Genomic DNA, 17,415 nt, shown 5'->3' with positions numbered 1-17,415 from the left:
TGCGTGAGGCACTGGGTTCGATCCTTAGCACATTAAAAAATAATAATAAAATAAAGGTATTGTGTCCACCTACAACTAAAAAAAATGTTTAAAAAAATTAAAAGATTTCTAATTTGATGATTCTAAAACATTTAAGTAAATAGGTCCATATTACCTCTTCCTTTGATCTTTTAACCTGGTAGTTTATGTATGTTACTGAAGCAACTGTATTATTTAGTTACCAAAGAGGACTGCTAAAAGAAGGAGCATGTCTCTTGGGATCTTTTTCCTAGCTATTTTAACGTGTGAAAGAAGGTGAGAAACTAATCACTTTGTAACCCCAATGTGAAAATATATCTTTGCAGGGTGTTCTCATTTTTCAACAGACTCCCACATGCCTGAAATCTCAGCTCTGAAGGCAGAGCAGGAGGACTGCAAGTTTAAAGCCAGTCTCAGTCATTTAGCAAGGCCCTAAGCAACTTAGTGAGACCCTGTCTCAAAATTTAAAAATAAAAAAAAAAGGGGCTGGGGGCTGGGATGTGACTCAGTAATAAAGCATCTCATCACTGGTATTCAGGGAGGGGGAGGAAAAAAAATATATATATATATATTTTTTTTTTCTAGAAAGAGCCAGGTGCACCTGTGATTCCAGCTTTTTCTTTCTCTTTTTTTTTTTTTTTTTTTTGTGTGTGTGTGTGTGTGTGTGTGTGTGTGTGTGTGGTACTGAAGCTTGAACCCAGGAGCACTCTTCCTGAGTTGCATCTCCAGCCCTTTTGTTTTGAGACAGGTCTCCATAAATCCCTCAGGCTGGTCTCCAACTTGCAACCCTCTTGCTTCAGGCTCCCAACAACTGGGGTTGCAGGCATGCAACCACACCCAGCTTTGAAAAAAAGTTTTTACATTTGCTATTGCTACATTATAGTTGTATGTGTTGATGGGATTTATTGTTACATATTTGTACAGCACACAATTTAATTTGGCCAATATCATGCCCAAGGATTTCCCTCCATGCGTCCTCCCCCTTGTTCCCTTTCCTCTACTGATCTCCCTTTGATTTGTATATCTACCCCTGTTTTCCTGTTTCCTCTCCAGCTCCTGCAAATGAGAGAAAACAGGGCCCTCAACCTTCCAACTTTGACTTATTCACTTAACATGATGATCTATATTTTCCTCCAAATGCCATAATTTTGTTTTTCTTTATGGCTGAACAAAACTCCATTGTATGTGTATGTGTATATGTATACACACACATACATACTACATTTTCTTCATCCATTCACCTATTAATACACACCTAAGCTACATCCATAACGGCTATTGTGAATTGTGCTGCTATAAACAAGGGTATGAATGTATCATTGTAGAAAGATAACTGTAATTCTTGGGGCTGGGGTAGTGGCTCAGAGGTAGCGTGCTCACCTGGTATGTGAGGCATTGAGTTCTTTCCTCAGCACCACATAAAAATGAAATATTGTGTCTACCTATAAATATATATATATATAAAACTATATATAGTGTGTATGTATATATATATATATTATTATTTTAAGGATATCTTTAATTCTTCAGGATAGATACTGAGAAGTGGCATAGCTAGGTCCTACAGTGGTTCCTTAGTCCTTTGAGGGGCCACCATAATGCTTTCCGTAGTGGTTCTACTAATTACAGTCCCACCAAGAGTGTAAAAAGCCCAACAATTTTTTTTTAAGTGTTTGGACACTTTGAGTCAAATAAAACTACTGAATTCCAACCCCAGGTCACCAGTTGCTGACCTTTGTTCTGAGTGATTAGCAGAATCATGTTTACATTATTAGATTTAAAAAAAAAAAAAAACTTGGACTAGTAATTTTTGTGGGGAAAACATTGCTTTTAAGTTGGTACCAGGACATATTGAGCAACTGTCCTAAATGTTCTCATAAAATGTAAATAAAAAATTCTTATTTGTAGATAAAGAAATTCTCATTGTTGATTAACATTGTACATGTTAGGACCTACTTTGGAATTAGTGCCAATGTGAACCACAGACCGAGGAAGATGAAATCAATTTCCCCATAGAAAGCAGAACGTTGTTGACAAAAGGGGAAATGAATGTCAGCATGAAAAGACATTTTATATGGCAGCCCAGTTTCTATACATTGGCTTATTTATATATATTCATACACTCTATTTTTTTTTTTTTTTTTTTGGTACCAGGATTGAACTCAGGGGCACTTGACCACTGAGCCACATCCCCAGCCCTATTTTGAAGGTTATTTAGAGACAGGGTCTCACTGAGTTGCTTAGTGCCTCGTTTTTGCTGAGGCTGGCTTTGAACTCTGGATTCTCCTGCCTCAGCCTCCTGAGCCACTGGGATTACAGGAGTGCACCACCAGGCCTGGCCTATTTTGTACTTTTTTTTTTAAATGTTTACTTGATATTTTAACTGTTAGATTTTATATTTTGACTCTTAGAAAAGCTGCACAAGTAGTACAGAATTACTATGTCACCTTTACACAATTTTCCCTGGTGTTAACATCTTATATAACCATAGTGCATTTGCTAAAACTAAAAATGTCAAACTACAAACTTTATTCAGATTTTATCAATTTTTCCAATAATGATCCTTTTCTGTTCCAGGATTCAATCTAGCATTCCATGTATTTAGCATCCATATGCTTTTTTTAAAAAATTATTTATTCATTTTAATTGCTGATGGACCTTTATTTTTTTATTTATATGTGGTACTGAGAATCGAACACAGTGCCTCACAAATTCAAGGCAAGTGCTCTACCACTGAGCCACAACCCCATCCCCTCCATATGCTTTTAAAAGTAATCACAACCAAGTCTACCTAACATACAACAAAACACACCTCGTTAGACAACTCAAAGTCTCAGTATTTATTCAGATTAAAATTTGAAAACCTCTGGATAATTTCAACACCAACAACATTAATATCAATTTCAAGCATACTATCATATTCTGAAATAACTCTTCTAGGTTTGCAGCATATCCCCACTAGTACTCTGACTCCAGCTTCTCTTTTCAGGTCTAAATATAATACAACTCCCCATGGTAAACTATTATTAAATTATTGATTCCATCAAACTCAACATGCAGTGGTAGCAAAAAATGTGTAACAACATTGGGAAAAACAATAAAGACAAGAAAAAGAAATTTCGATTAGGAGAATTGAAAACAAAATAGTCACAGGTTGAAACCATATGCACGTAACATACCCTAATTGAAAATGATCCTATTGGTAAAGTGCATTCTTTGATCTGCCAATTGTTCTACTCCAGATCTCTATTGGAAGATAACCTTCTTTGTCTTTGCTGTGTGCCAGATCTGAGTTTCTTTCTTTTTCTTTTTTTCCTCCAAATGATAACTTACTTTAGCAAGTAACATCTTGTTCTTGTATGTTCTACGAATTTCTTGGACTGATTGAACTTTGTTCCATTTTATTCTTAGTCACTGAATATAGAACTGCAGCAATATAAAAACTAAGAAGAACACAACAAAACAAGAAAAAATAAAACACCTCTGACCCTTATGAAACTTATATGGGAAAAAATATGCAAGAGAGAAAGGTGAGCTGTAGGGAAGTTCTGTGACAAGCAGGGCTTTTCCAGGAACAGTTAGTTTATCCACAGTAACAAGAAAGAAGTTAGTGAAGTAAGGACAATTACAAAAGATGGAATATGGGATTTTTTTATTCATCTGTGTTTTATACCAAAAAAAAAGTGATCAACTGAAAACAAGGACAGGGGAGTGTTGTGCAGAATTGTACCCCACAAAATTCATGTTTATCCGCTACTACTTCAAAAGGTAACTATACTCAGAGACAGTCTTTAAAGCAATGATTAAATGGATTATTAAAATATACCCTAATCCTATCTCACTGGTACCCACCCCCCTTGTTTTTGGTAACAGGGATTGAATACAGGGGTGCTTAACCACTGAGCCACATCCCCAGCCCTTTTTATTTTGACACAGTTCTCACCAAATTGTTTAGGGACTCACTAAGTTGCTGAGGCTGGCTTTGAATGTGCAATCCTCCTGCCACAGGCTTCAAAATTGCTGGGATTACAGGTGTGTGCCATTGCACCTGGCGGACTGGTACCCTTATAAGAAGTGGTAATTTGGACAAAGGCAAGCACAAGGGAAAGACCCTGTGAGAAGGCAGCTATCAGCAAGCCAAGGAGACAGGCCTCAGAAGAAATCAGAGCTGCTGACACTGATCTTAAGCTACTAGCCTCCAGAACTATGTGAAGATAAATATCTGTTGATAATGCCACCTAGTCTGTGGTAGAAAATATACACACAGAGTAAGTTCTGGAGGTTTCAATACAGAGGATTAATGAATCAAATTATTGGAAGAATCAAAGAATGGAAAGGACTAGAGAATAATGCTATTTTAAAATCAAATCTAAGTTGGCACTGATTATAAGACACCATTATATTAGGTACAGAAAGGAAAAAAACATTAAATTATGACATTCCACAGTGCCACATGTAAGATATATCCTCATTTCAGAGATAAATATGAGAATGTGTTATGTTTTAGAATCAATGAAATAGAGTAGTTAAGGACTTTAAGGGCCTACATAAGGCTAGTAATTATGAGATAAAATGAAACCAGTCAGCATCCTTGATTGTTTCCAGCAATGTTCAACTGCATGGATGCAAACAAAAAGCAGAATTTTGAGAGTTTGAATATAATTTTAGTTTTCCCAAGGAAGTACAGGGAAGAAATAAGGTGACAGAGTAGTTGAAGATACATGTGGGGCAAGGAAGCATTTGTAATAAAAAGGGTAGCTGGAGGATTAGAGGGAATGTAGTGCAAGCTAGAAGAGTTGTTTCAGAATGAGTAGCATGCCTCAAGTTGAGATTAATATTGTTGGTGTTGATAAAGTCCATGGTATGATGAGGGCATGGTAACTAGGATGAGGTAAAGGATAGGATCACTGGAGAACTGGTGAAGAAACAAAGAAGCTAAAATTTGAAAGAATATCCTTATGAATGTTGAATGTGAAATAGAAATAGGAAAAAGTGATGGTCAGCCAGGATTTACAATTTTGAAAAAAAGGGTGGGGAAAGTGAAGAATGAGTCAAGAGTTCAGGAGATGACTGCATCAAGAAGTAGGTAATATGGCTAGATGACAAGAGAGTCAAGGTATGTAGTTTTGAGGAAATAAAAATGACCTGAAAGTGAAAATGAGGATTAAGAACACCTAGCTTGAGAGCTGGTGATGAAGCTGAGTTGGTAGAGTGCTTGCCTTGCATGCACAGGGCCCTGGCTCAATCCCCAGCACCATAAAACAAAACAACAACAAAAAAACAACAAACAACAAACATAGTTTGACTCCAAGCTTATTTAATCCCCAAAGCAAAACTTTAGGTACTGTATCCATTTCACTAATAAAAAAATCTGAGATACAGTTTCAATAACTTATCTAAAGCCATAGAGATTACCTCTTTTCTATGCGCTGTATATGGACATCTTTAATTAAGTAGTCATTTTTATTGTTTCCATAATATTTAATGTTTATTCTATAGATGAATATTTGTAATTCTCTATAAATAATTTCATATATTTTCCATCCATACAGGTATTTCTGAATAATAGATTTCCAGAAATAGAAGTGCTAGGTCAAAGTGCAATTTTTCTTCTTCAATATTTTAAACTTTTGCCATTTAGACCTAGGAAGTATGTATTTATTTAAACATCTGTCTCCCCCACTCCCCACGTTTATATTTATAGATAATATATTGCCGTAGGAATCTTTATATCTGGTATAGCAAATCCAAATACTTGTTCTTTAGGATTATATTTTAAAAAATAGTTCTAAAATCATTAATTTTTGCAAAATAAAGGGGTTGGAAATAGAGGGTTAGAATAAAACAAAAGTGTGCAAATTTCATTTTATATAAGAGATCATATAATAGGCACAGTGACCCACACCTGTAATTCCGGAAACTCAGGATGCTGAGGCTGGAGGATCACAAGTTCAAAGCCAGCCTCGGCAACTTAGCAAGACCCAACTTAGCAAGACCCAATATCAAAATTTAAAAAAATAAATAAAAGGGCTGGAGGTGTGGGCTCAGTGGTTAAGTACCCCTTGGTTAAATCCTTAGTATCTCCTTCCCCCAAAGAGAAACAGAGAGATCATTTACAGCAACTCTCTTATTCCTTAAGTTATTTACTCAACAAATGTTTAGGCTAGGAGGTGTAGTTCAGGGGTAAAACATTTGCCTAGCATGCATTCGATTCCCACCATCACAAGAAAGAAAAAGGAGTTTGTCCTTTAAATACTTAAAGGTGATTAGAAAACAGTATGAATACAATACAAATCAACAAAGGTCCCAAAATATAAATTTTTAAAAAATCTCTTCAGAAAACATTAAAAACAAACCTAGCAAGGTACTTGGGGGGCAGTGGTAAGCAAGCAGAGAACACAAAATAAATAGAACAAGTAATTGTATGCTAAGGTTGGATCTAGAAAATGTTAAAAACTTAAAGAAATGGAACAAAGATTAAGTAGGTATGAACTTTTATATACTGAATAATACAGCTCTGAATGTATAAAGCAAAAAATATAATAGCAGCATATTTTATTTTACAATTCTCCTTGAGAGATAAATAAGGATATAGGGAATCTCACCAGTGTTTAGTTAATAATAAATAATGCTTTAAAAGTATATGATAAATTATAGTGAAGAACATACTCTTCCTAGCACCCAGAAAATATTTACAAAATGTTTGTCTTAGCAGGCTAAAATTTATCCCTTTAAAATAAATTTTCCAAAGCAGGCTACAAAAATTAATTGTATGTATTAGAACTACAAATTATTAAGAAAAAACTAAAGAACAAATATATCCAACCACCTTGAAATCAAAACGCTATCCTAAATAACCTTGGATCATATGAGCAGTGCCAACTTAGAAAACAACAAACACAAAACATACAGTATTCTTAATCTATAGGATAAAGCCACAGAAATTCAATAAGGAGATTCTTAACATTAAAAGTACTTCTCTTCTGGGACTGGGGTTGTGGCTCAGTGGAAGAGAGCTAGCCTAGTATATGTGAAGCATTGGGTTCCATCCTTAGCACCACATAAAAAAATAAACAAAGATATTGTGTCCGTCTACAACTAAAAAAAAATTCTTAAAAATAAAAAAGTACTTTTTTTCCTGATTCAAAAGAGAAATAAATAGGCCAATCATTCAACTTAAAATTAGGAATCAATAAAGGAAGAAGGAAAGAATCAAAATCAAAATGGCAAAATAAATAAATAAATAAACTATAGATTAGTCCCTGGTAATCAGAGAAAGAATGGAGGTAGACTGGGACAAACCCTAGCTAGGCTAATCAGGAAAAACAAACAAACAACAACAACAAAAAAAAAAAAAAACAGGCGTGCAGTCATGCCTACCTGTAGTCCAGCTACTTAAGGAAGCTAAAGCCTGAGGATCACTTAAGACCAAGAGGAACACAAAGCCAGCCTGAGGAACACAACTGGGACTGGGAGTGGGGGAGAGAAATAAAGACACAAAAAGGATACATAATAGATGATTTATGTATTTAAAACATTGAGCTTATTATGTGCAGCTGCATGATACATTTTAAATATAAGGCAGAATATATGAATTTCCAGAAAAAGGAGTTACCATTATTTACTAAAACCACAACCCTGAACAGAACAAAAACACCTAAGTAAAAAGAAAAAGTGTGAAAGATTTACCTTCTAGAAAAGAGCCAGAAGTATCTGGTTATAAGTAAAAGAGCTCAAACTGAAGTAAGGGGGAACAAAAGGGAATGGGGAGGTGGGCACAGATCTCAAGAAAACAAAGGGGCCATCACTGAGGTAGAGGAAGGGAGCTGAAAGGAGGAATGAGAAAAGAAAGGAACTGAGGAATAAAAGTGACAAAATTATGCATATATGCACATACCACAGTGTGTTCCACATTTATGTATATCTATAAATTAAATAAATACATGAAAGGAAGAGCAGTGTAGGAAGGTGAATGGGGCCTGAAGAAGAGAAAAGTATTGGGGCCTAAAGTGGAGTAAATTATATTCCATGTGAGTATTATTATGTCAAAATGGACACATCTTTTTGTGTAACTATAATGTTCCAATAAAAACATTTTAGGGGCTGGGGTGATGACTCAGTGGTGGAGTGCTTGCCTAGCATATGTCAGGAACTGAGTTTGATTCTTAGCACTGCATATAAATAAATTAAATAAAGGTCCATTGACAACTAAAATATTTTTTAAAAATAAAATTTAAGACATCAGGGCTGTAGCTCAGTGGTATAACACTTGCCTCACACATGTGAGGCACTGGGTTCATCCTCAGCACCACATAAAAATAAAAGATATTGTATCCACCTAAAAGGAGTATTAAATTAAGTATTGTATCCAACTAAAAAAACAAAAAGCAAAACTGCTTCACTTCAATTAACACTTTCTCAGGACATTCTTATTTTAATTTTTTTTAGTTGTAGAAGGGACACAATACCTTATTTATTTATTTTTTTTAATGTGGTGCTGAGGATCAGACTCAGTGCCTCACATATGCCAGACAAGTGCACTACCACTGAGCCACAGCCACAGCCCTCAGGACATATATTCGAAATAAAATTTTCCAATGTATTCTGCCAATCTGTCATAACCTGTTAATCAAAACCAGACTAATCTCATATGAATAAACTTAGATACAAAATCCTAAATTCATGCTTAGTCAATACAGGAACATTTTAAATGGACAATATAATTGGTATCATCAATATAATTGGTATCATCAATAGATCAAAGGAAATATCCACATAAACCTGCCAGTATTTAAAAAAAATTAACATCTAATCCTATCAAATAAGCTTCAGGAAAAAAAATCTAAACTTTTATTTCTGATATATACTTTGTTATACATAAGGGTCAAACATGAAAAATTAGACATTCAGAAAACAATTAGAATGCTCATTATACTCTAATGAACTAAAAAATGTTAGAAAACGGGCTGGAGATGTGGCTCAGCGGTAGCACGCTCGCCTGGCATGCGTGCGGCCCGGGTTCGATCCTCAGCACCACATACAAACAAAGATGTTGTGTCTGCCGATAACTAAAAAATAAAATATTAAAATTCTCTCTCTCTAAAAAAAAATGACAGAAACAGCAAAGCTGAAATGTTAAAAAAAAATGTTAGAAAACATGAGTGAGGAATGTGGCCAATTTCAAAAGCAAAAACAGGATAGCTTTCCTATATAAGCAATGACTAGCTTAAAATACCGTAGTACTCATGCAGAGTCCATATGTAGGAACAAGAAAAATATTTTTGAAGACACCAGAACTATAATAAATTTTGCAATTATAATGAGGGGCATAAAATTATTATATGCTCTCAATGAAATAATCCCCATAAACTTAAATATCTAATGTGCTTTCAATTAAAACTCAGGTAACATGATGTAAATGATTTTGAAACTCACATGGAAAAATAAATAGGCAGTATAGAAAACTTTAAAAAGGAAACAAAACTACTTTTAATATTTCTGTCCTACAACAAATTATCTGCATATGCTATTGATTGTCCCTGGAATTAGAATACTAATTAAACACACACACACACACACACACACACACACACACACACACACACGTCAGATGCATAGTGTATGTGGTAGTGCATGCCTGTAATCCCAGAGGCTCTGGAGGCTGAGATAGGAAGATTGCAAGTTCAAAGCCAGCCTCACAATTTAGCAAGGGCTTAAGCAATTTAGTGAGACTCTATCTCTAAATAAAATATCTTAAAAGGGCTGGTGATATGGCTCCCCTGGGTTCTATCCCTGGTGCTTCCCCTCTGCCCCACTAAAGGATACAAGTGTAGTACTTGTAAAAAGAAGAGAAAGATCAGGGTGGTATACAACAGAAAGCCAAGGAATACAATCAAATAAGACCTTGATGATATTTTCAAACTAGGGAAAGTATAATATGCTTTACACTTTCTTATATACTGTGTATAGCTGCTGTCCTAGCTACCATACACTGAGTGCCTTTTGTATAAGATCCTAGACTTCCAAGTTCAAAGCCAGTCTCAGCAAGGCCCTAAGCAACTTAGCGAGACCCTGTCTCAAAATAAAATGTAAGAAAGTCTGGGAATGTGACTCACTGGTAAAGCATCCCTGGATTCAATCCCCAGTTCAAAAAATAAAAATAATAAATAAATAAAATGTTATTGGCACGATTAGCACAACAACTCAAAAAAAAAGGTATAAAACTGAATCCTTACCTTGCAACATCTAACTAAATTCTAAATGGTTGAGAATTAAAAGTAGAAATAGAGGGACTGGGGTTGCGGCTAAGCGGTAAAGCGGTTGCCTACCACATTCGAGACCCTGGGTTCGATCCTTAGCACCACATAAAAATAAACAAAATAAAAGTACTGTGTCCAACTAAAAAGAACCAAAAAAAATTTTTTTAAAGTAGAAGTAGAAAGCCAGAGAAGAACTAAAATAAAACTTCTGTGAATATTTAAATAATCTCGGACTGGGGTTGTGACTCAGCTGTAGAGCGCTCACCTAGGACCTGAAAGGCTGGGTTCCATCCTCATCACCACATAAAAATAAATAAATAAAATAAAGGTATCGTATTGAACTACAACTAAAAAAATAATATTTTAATTTAACTAATCTTAGGAAAGCTTTTTTCAAAGACCAACCAAAAGATTAATGGACCTCACTACATTAAATGTAAAAAATATTTTCCAATAACAACCAGGCTTTTAGGTATATAATTCATAAGGGGCTCTTATAGAAAGAGATCTTCAGAACAATAGAAAAGCTAATAATTAAACATATGAATGGTTAATAACAAAGACCCGGATATCAAGTGAAATAGCGAATCTTACTAATATTCAAAGAAAGACAGATTGAACAAGATGATTCATCATCAAACTAAAAAAGATCTAAATTTTGAATACCCAATGTAGGTAACCATCACTGAATGAGAAGGAATAAGAATATAAAGCTGTTAAGCTTTTCCTGAGATCAGATTAAACCTAAACAAACATTTTTTAAGTGCTATAACATAGCTACTCGGAGGAAATTATGAATGCTTGAATATGTGTACTTTCACATTATTTGTAACATAAAAGTTTTGTATGGGAATAAGTAATTGCTAAGTTATGGTCCTATAAAGGAATAACTTATAACCATTAAAAAGAAGATAGGTAGTTTAATTGGCTGACATAGAAAGATGTCCACAATATATTATAAATTGAAAAAAAAATTACAAAGTTATGAGCAATATAGTCCCATTATTCTAAGGGGGAATAAACATGTATTTATGTACATCCATCAAAGGGAAAATATTAATGGTCATCTCTGCATTTTGTTCCTATTTTTTAATACATACATATATACACAGGGATAAAAGATGAGAGAAAATTGTTTCAGGCTTTTAGCTTTGTCAAAAAACCCCAAACAAACAAAACATGGCTCAGTGGATTACAAGTGATCATCATTACCATAAAAGATTATTTTAAGATTATGTTCTGGATATAAGTAAATAGAGAATAAGACTAAAAAGGTGGGGGAGGGGTGGATGGAATTCTTAAGCAATTTATAGACTATCAAATAGTTTTTTTTCCAAAAAATAACAAGTGGCTTATATTAATAGAGTAGATTTAAGTTACAAGACTTTACTAAAAGGTCTTGTAAAAGAATACAATACCTTTACAACAATTAACTTAAAATTGGGGAAAATTTTAAAGGGTAATACTCTATAATCACTACAGTCTCATTTGAATACAATTAGAAAATTCTTGTTCTATGAAAAGAAGTTAAAACCCACTAAATTTGTTAGTCTCTACAATTTAAAGAAGTTCTTTCCATTATGCTCAAAGTTTTGGTTTCCACATTTTCAATTAGATTTCATGACTGATAGCTTATTAATTATAGCTTTTTTTTTTTTCTTTTTTGGTGGTTCTGGAGTTCAAACCCAGGGCCACAAGAATGCCAGGCAAGCACTCTACCACTTAGTTACGTCCCCAGCCTATAAACAGCTTTTATTATTAGTAAAAACTAGAAACAATTTAAGACAATTAACTGGAATCCAGGTGTGGTGGTAAAGGCCTGTAATCCCAGCAACTCAGGAGACTGAGACAGAAGGACTACAAGTTCGAGGCCAGCCTGAGAAACTTAGCAAGTCTCTTATCTCAAAATAAAAATAAAAAGGGCTAGTGGTAGAGGGCCTTCTAGGTTCAATCCCCAGTACCTCAAAAACAAAGACCACACCCCACCCGCCAAACCCCGTCATATCAGGAATATGGAAAATGTCTTTGGTAAATGACAAGCCCTTATTATTCCCCTTATAAAGTCACTTGAAATTATAAAACCATCAAAGGATTTAAAAAGATATGTTTGCAAGCTTGCTAACAACAATCTTCCATCTATAAATACAAAACACTTTTAATCAAAGATTAAGTACATAAGTACTTAATCTTTGATTAGGCACATAAGTATTAGGTACTTATGTACCTAATTAGGTACACAAGTATAGTCTTTTTTTAATATATAAATAGAAGCACAGAACTACTTCTTTTGAAGACTGTCTCTCTCTATATATATACAGTCCACGTATACAGGTTTCTAATTAAGTTTTCCAAAATTGAAATTTTCCTATTTTTTTCTGAATTAAAAGAAATAATGTAGATGTGGCTTAGAGGAACAAGCTCTGTCACCCCAGTTGTCAGAAAAAGGTCCTGGAAAACCCTTTCAGCCTCATTTTGCTTAGCTGGAGAATTACCATATAATTTTTGGTTACTGGTAAAAGCTGTTCATATTTTTAAAGTATCAAAAACAGTAGCCTTGAAAATTAGTAGATATATAATCAAAACTTGTATTTCAGCTTTATTTAAAACAACAAACCTAGGGGGTAAGTAACCAATCAGTATTAGATTACACTCATAGCAAATAAATCAAAACCTTAACTTAAAAGTACTAAGCATTTTGGTTTGGAAATATTTAACCCATTCTCTTTTAATTTTTCTCAAAAAATCTTGATATTTCCTACAAATTGGGCCATCATGAATTGGCCAGACTCAACTTAAAATCTGTTCAGAGACTTTTCCATACCAGACTTTCTCTATTCAAATTTCGAGTTGAAATTTTAAAAAGACAACTCAAAATTCCATTTCTTGTACTCACTTAGGTACAATTTAGATATAACTGGGAGTAACAAATACCACTAGCTTCTCCAGACATTTTTTTAAATGGTACTGGCAGCCTACTAGAAATATGATTTAACTTGGTAGCGTATGACAGGAACCAAGTATATATTTGTTGACAGAATAAAACACTGAATCATAGCTAATGTGTTATCGTAAATCACATTCCACAACTTATTCTAATCAATAAACTTAGCCTTACATAAAGTAACTTAAAATTTCAAGTCTCCAACAGATAATGAATTGAAGACTTGGACTACACACTGAGTTGCCTGCAGAAAAAATCTGCCATGCCAAGAAATACCAAGGGAATTTTGTATGAAAAAAGATATTTTCTTCTTTTCCTAGATCACATCCTATTTTTAAATTACTTACAATCTCACTTACCTGCTTCTTCCCAAAACACTTAAGCAATATTTTATATTCCTTAGATTTTATGCAATGCTCATTGATTACTGTAGGAGAAATAACCTAAAGAATCGGTAACTTCCCAACCATGCTCTATTTATTAATCCAAATTCACTGAATATATTGAGGTATAAATGTTATGGAGGGCTGGCATTAGGGTTTTTTACATCATATTTCATCAATTATATGACACATTGTTTCATATAATAACAATCTTACATCTGGGATTGATTATCTTACACTTCATGGCATCTCAGTGTTGTGTTTTAAATGGCAACATTTTTTCTTCTAAGTGGCACATAAGATATTGGTGTGTCTCATAAGCAATGCTGTCTTAGAATAATGTTAGAAAGTGTAGTTCAAAATTTCCATTTCAAAGCCAACAATATCTCTGTCCTCCCAGCCACTCTCCCCGGATAAGAAAGTAACTGAAATGCTTTATTAGAAAAACTATGAAAAACTATCCAAACACAGTTCACTTTTATATAAAATATTTAATTTTTAAAACACAGGCTATTCATGTCACATAAATATCTTCAATTTTGGGTTAGCTGCTTATGGCCAGCAGAATTATTAAGTGTGACTATTAAGAATAACTTAGATACTGTCACTTATAGGAAAGTCTAAAGCTCTAAGACTCACCATATTAAAATTTCAGAGACTTGAATACTGTAGCTATTTTGCTAAATTTCAAAATATTTCTTCACTTCCTGTAATGTAGTTTTATTATAAGTTGTTAGTACTCCAATATTCAAATAAAAGCAAAATAATTTTTCTTTCATTCATTTTTTTCTCCCAAACAACAAAAATTCCACCAAAAAATAAAATGGTCAACTGACATCAATTCATTTTATAGTAGTAAAATGTAAATTAGCTTCTTTAAAATATGCTTACTGTTACCAAACTATGTTTCCCACATCCTGTTTTGAAATGCAGGTTCACAAGTCAGAGAGCACAGGGTTAACTGGCTTTAGAACTGGAGCATTTTTCATTCTGTAACAGTTGTTCCAATTTAAGACTCCAATCAAAAGATTAAACAATTAAAACAAAATGGTTAATTGGCACAACTTTTGATTTCCAGAGTCTGTTTTTCCATTTAATGATGATGGAAACACTTGTTAGTTACCTTTGGTTCCTTTCCAAAATTATTATAAGCATGTGCTTGCGCGCATGCGTGCGCACACACGCGCACAAAACGAGAGACCCAAAAACATTACGGTTTAAATAACAATTATTCCATCTTTCTTTGTTACCTTCAATAAAAGAAAAAAAATGTTAAAATGAACTAAGATTCTGTATGTCTGGCAGAAGTCATAATAAACTTTATAGAAGGTGAGAGGAAGGAAGATAAGAAGTCTTCTCTATTTCTTTTTGCTTCGATAAATTCAATCTAGGCAATATTTCTAGTTAACGAGTTGACTTTTTCTTAAAATGGCAACTGCATAACTTAAAAAATATGGTGTTTGCCACCCCTCCTCCCATGAACATTTTAATACATTTATGCAAATTATGTTATTAATTCTTGCTTCTAAACTCCAAATGAAAATAGGGATAATATGGCAGCCTGAAAGAAAACGGTATCTTAAAATTCTCATTTAGCTGTTACCTTCAACCATTTATAACAAAACTTTTTAGAACTTCTCAGAAGTAACAAAAGGTACTGACAGCAGGTCTACTCCCTTTCTTTGCTCTCACTCCCCTACCAAGAGAAGGTGGTAGTGAAAGATAACATGGCCCAAAGATAGGCAGAAAATGAAGTGTGACAGGCAGAGGGAATGGACCTCACAGGGACTGAATGGGCAGCCACCCAAAACTTGAGAGCTTGCTGCCTCTTCAGTACAATGCATTGATTCCCTTTAAAAGACAAATGGGTGTAAAGGTTAACTACCTTTTCAGACCTTAAGCTCACCAGTTAAGGCACTTACTTAACCCTCCCCACCCCATATTTTTCATATAAAACCCACTATTTCATTTGAATGCATTTTGCTAGGCTATGATAATCTGCAAAACAAACAAAAATAACGTTGACCATTTTCTTTTATAAAACTGTTGCATCAAGAGAAAGGTTGTGTTTTATTTTCTGAAATGAGCACAAAGTACACCTTTCACAATAACACTGAAAGCAGGTGCAAAGACTGACAGTGACCTTTGACTAAAGGTAGCTTTGTAAAAAGAAAAATACCAAATAAATCAGTGCCCTTTCTGATTGTTGTAAAACTGGAGGGGGGCAGGAAGGGGTTGTTTGTTACATAAAAGTTGGTCCAAACTTACAAAAAAAGCACAAATGTGCATAGTTCAGAAGATCTGCAAGAGGGTCATAAAAGGCTTATGTCCCTAAGATTAGCATCCACTTAAAACTGCAAGAATACAAAATAAAATTGTTAACTAGAATTGTGAAGATGTACAATCAATAGATCTAGTTTTAAGAACAGCATGAATTTAAGCAAAGTTTTTTTTCTTTTTTTTTAACTATTGTATGCAAGACCCTTTTCCACATAAAAATAAAGCTGTTGTTGAATTAATATTATTCAAGTCTCTTGGATTGCTGCCTTAAATTGCAGCTAGAAAAGTCTTTCCAGATAAAAATGATGTGCCTGAGGAAAAACAGATACTCAAAATGGTAACCCTCTCCCTCGACCTCTGCCAGCTGATGTGCTAATGTGTCCTCTGTATCCTTGTGAATATCCAGGCCCTTGGGCAGGAGAGGTCCAGGTCTGTCCATGCATGAGGCTGGGGCCTCCTGGATTTTCCTGTAAATTACCACCATAGTTATAGTTGTGCATCTTTGCTGGCAAAGGATGAGTACTCTCTGACCCTGTGGAAGGGTCACTGCTATTTGCCAGGACTGCAATAGGACCATGGCTATATTCAAATCTATGGTCCTTGTCTCCACTAAATAACATGGGACCAGCATTGAGGTAAATGTCTCCATATCCAGCTACTGAACTGGGAAATGACTCAGAAAAGGCAGAAGGCTGAGGTGGACCACCAGAATGAGATGAAGCAGTACTGTAGTTATCCAAAGACTGAATATCTGAGTTTCCAATGAAGCTACGTCGTTCCAATGGTGGAGCAGAGCTACTTCCTAGACCATCGTTGCTAACATAAGGAGCAGAAGAGAAAGAAGAGGATCCAAAGCTGTCCTTGTAGTCTGAAGTGGGCACATAAGTGTCTGCTGCTGGATAATCAATACCACCTTCTCTTTTGGGATCATCCTGGGGCTGGTGCTGAGCAAGCAGCTGTAACAGGGCTGCTTTCACTCCAGCATGAGGGTCAGTTAATGAGGAACTAGTGGTAGGTACATGCTGGTTTTCTGTCCGATAATCGAGATCTTCCTCAGTGACTGGTGGTGGTTCAGGAGGCTCAGGAGGACGTTGATCAGGAGGCAGAATCCGAGGCCGGTCTGGTTCTGGTGTTAACTCCAAAATCCTCCTATCTTGGTGCTGAATGAGATCATCTTGTCCTAAGTGAAACAAAACAAAAAGAGAGTCAAAAGCTAGACAACTGAATATTCAAAATAGATGATGTTTCCTATGGGTGGTCCTAAAGATGATTAGATGTTCTATCTCTGGAAAAATACTGAATGAAAAGGAGAAAAGTTTACAAGTTTACAAGTAATGTTGCCTACTATCATTTAAGTACAGGATAATAGTATGAATAAAGTTTATGCCTTGATCACACATTCTTTTGTATTTGGAATAAAAGATTATCTTTTAACCTTAGGCTGACCTTACAAAAGTCTATAGCATTCATAATGAATTATGTCACACCTGGATAATTTGTTAAAGAATTTCTTTTTGGGAATAAACAAATTAGG

General features: G+C 34.7%; 1 protein-coding gene across 4 annotated transcripts in view; it reads right to left on the bottom strand.

The window, feature by feature from the left end:
• Positions 1-13,702: 13,702 nt before the first annotated feature.
• The window catches only part of Cdk13 (cyclin dependent kinase 13), a 102,271-nt gene continuing 98,558 nt past the window's right edge, over positions 13,703-17,415 (bottom strand). For all 4 annotated transcript variants that reach the window (XM_026387600.2, XM_026387603.2, XM_026387601.2 and 1 more), the window contains one exon: positions 13,703-17,061. In XM_026387600.2, coding sequence (XP_026243385.1) covers positions 16,211-17,061 — 851 coding nt within the window. In that variant the 3' untranslated portion in view covers positions 13,703-16,210. The remainder of the gene's footprint in view (positions 17,062-17,415) is intronic.

This window comes from Urocitellus parryii, chromosome 3 (genome assembly GCF_045843805.1).
Source record: "Urocitellus parryii isolate mUroPar1 chromosome 3, mUroPar1.hap1, whole genome shotgun sequence".
Lineage (NCBI taxonomy): Eukaryota > Metazoa > Chordata > Mammalia > Rodentia > Sciuridae > Urocitellus > Urocitellus parryii.
The sequence above is the reverse complement of the archived record's forward strand: the minus strand, read 5'-3'. Positions and strand labels throughout refer to the sequence as shown.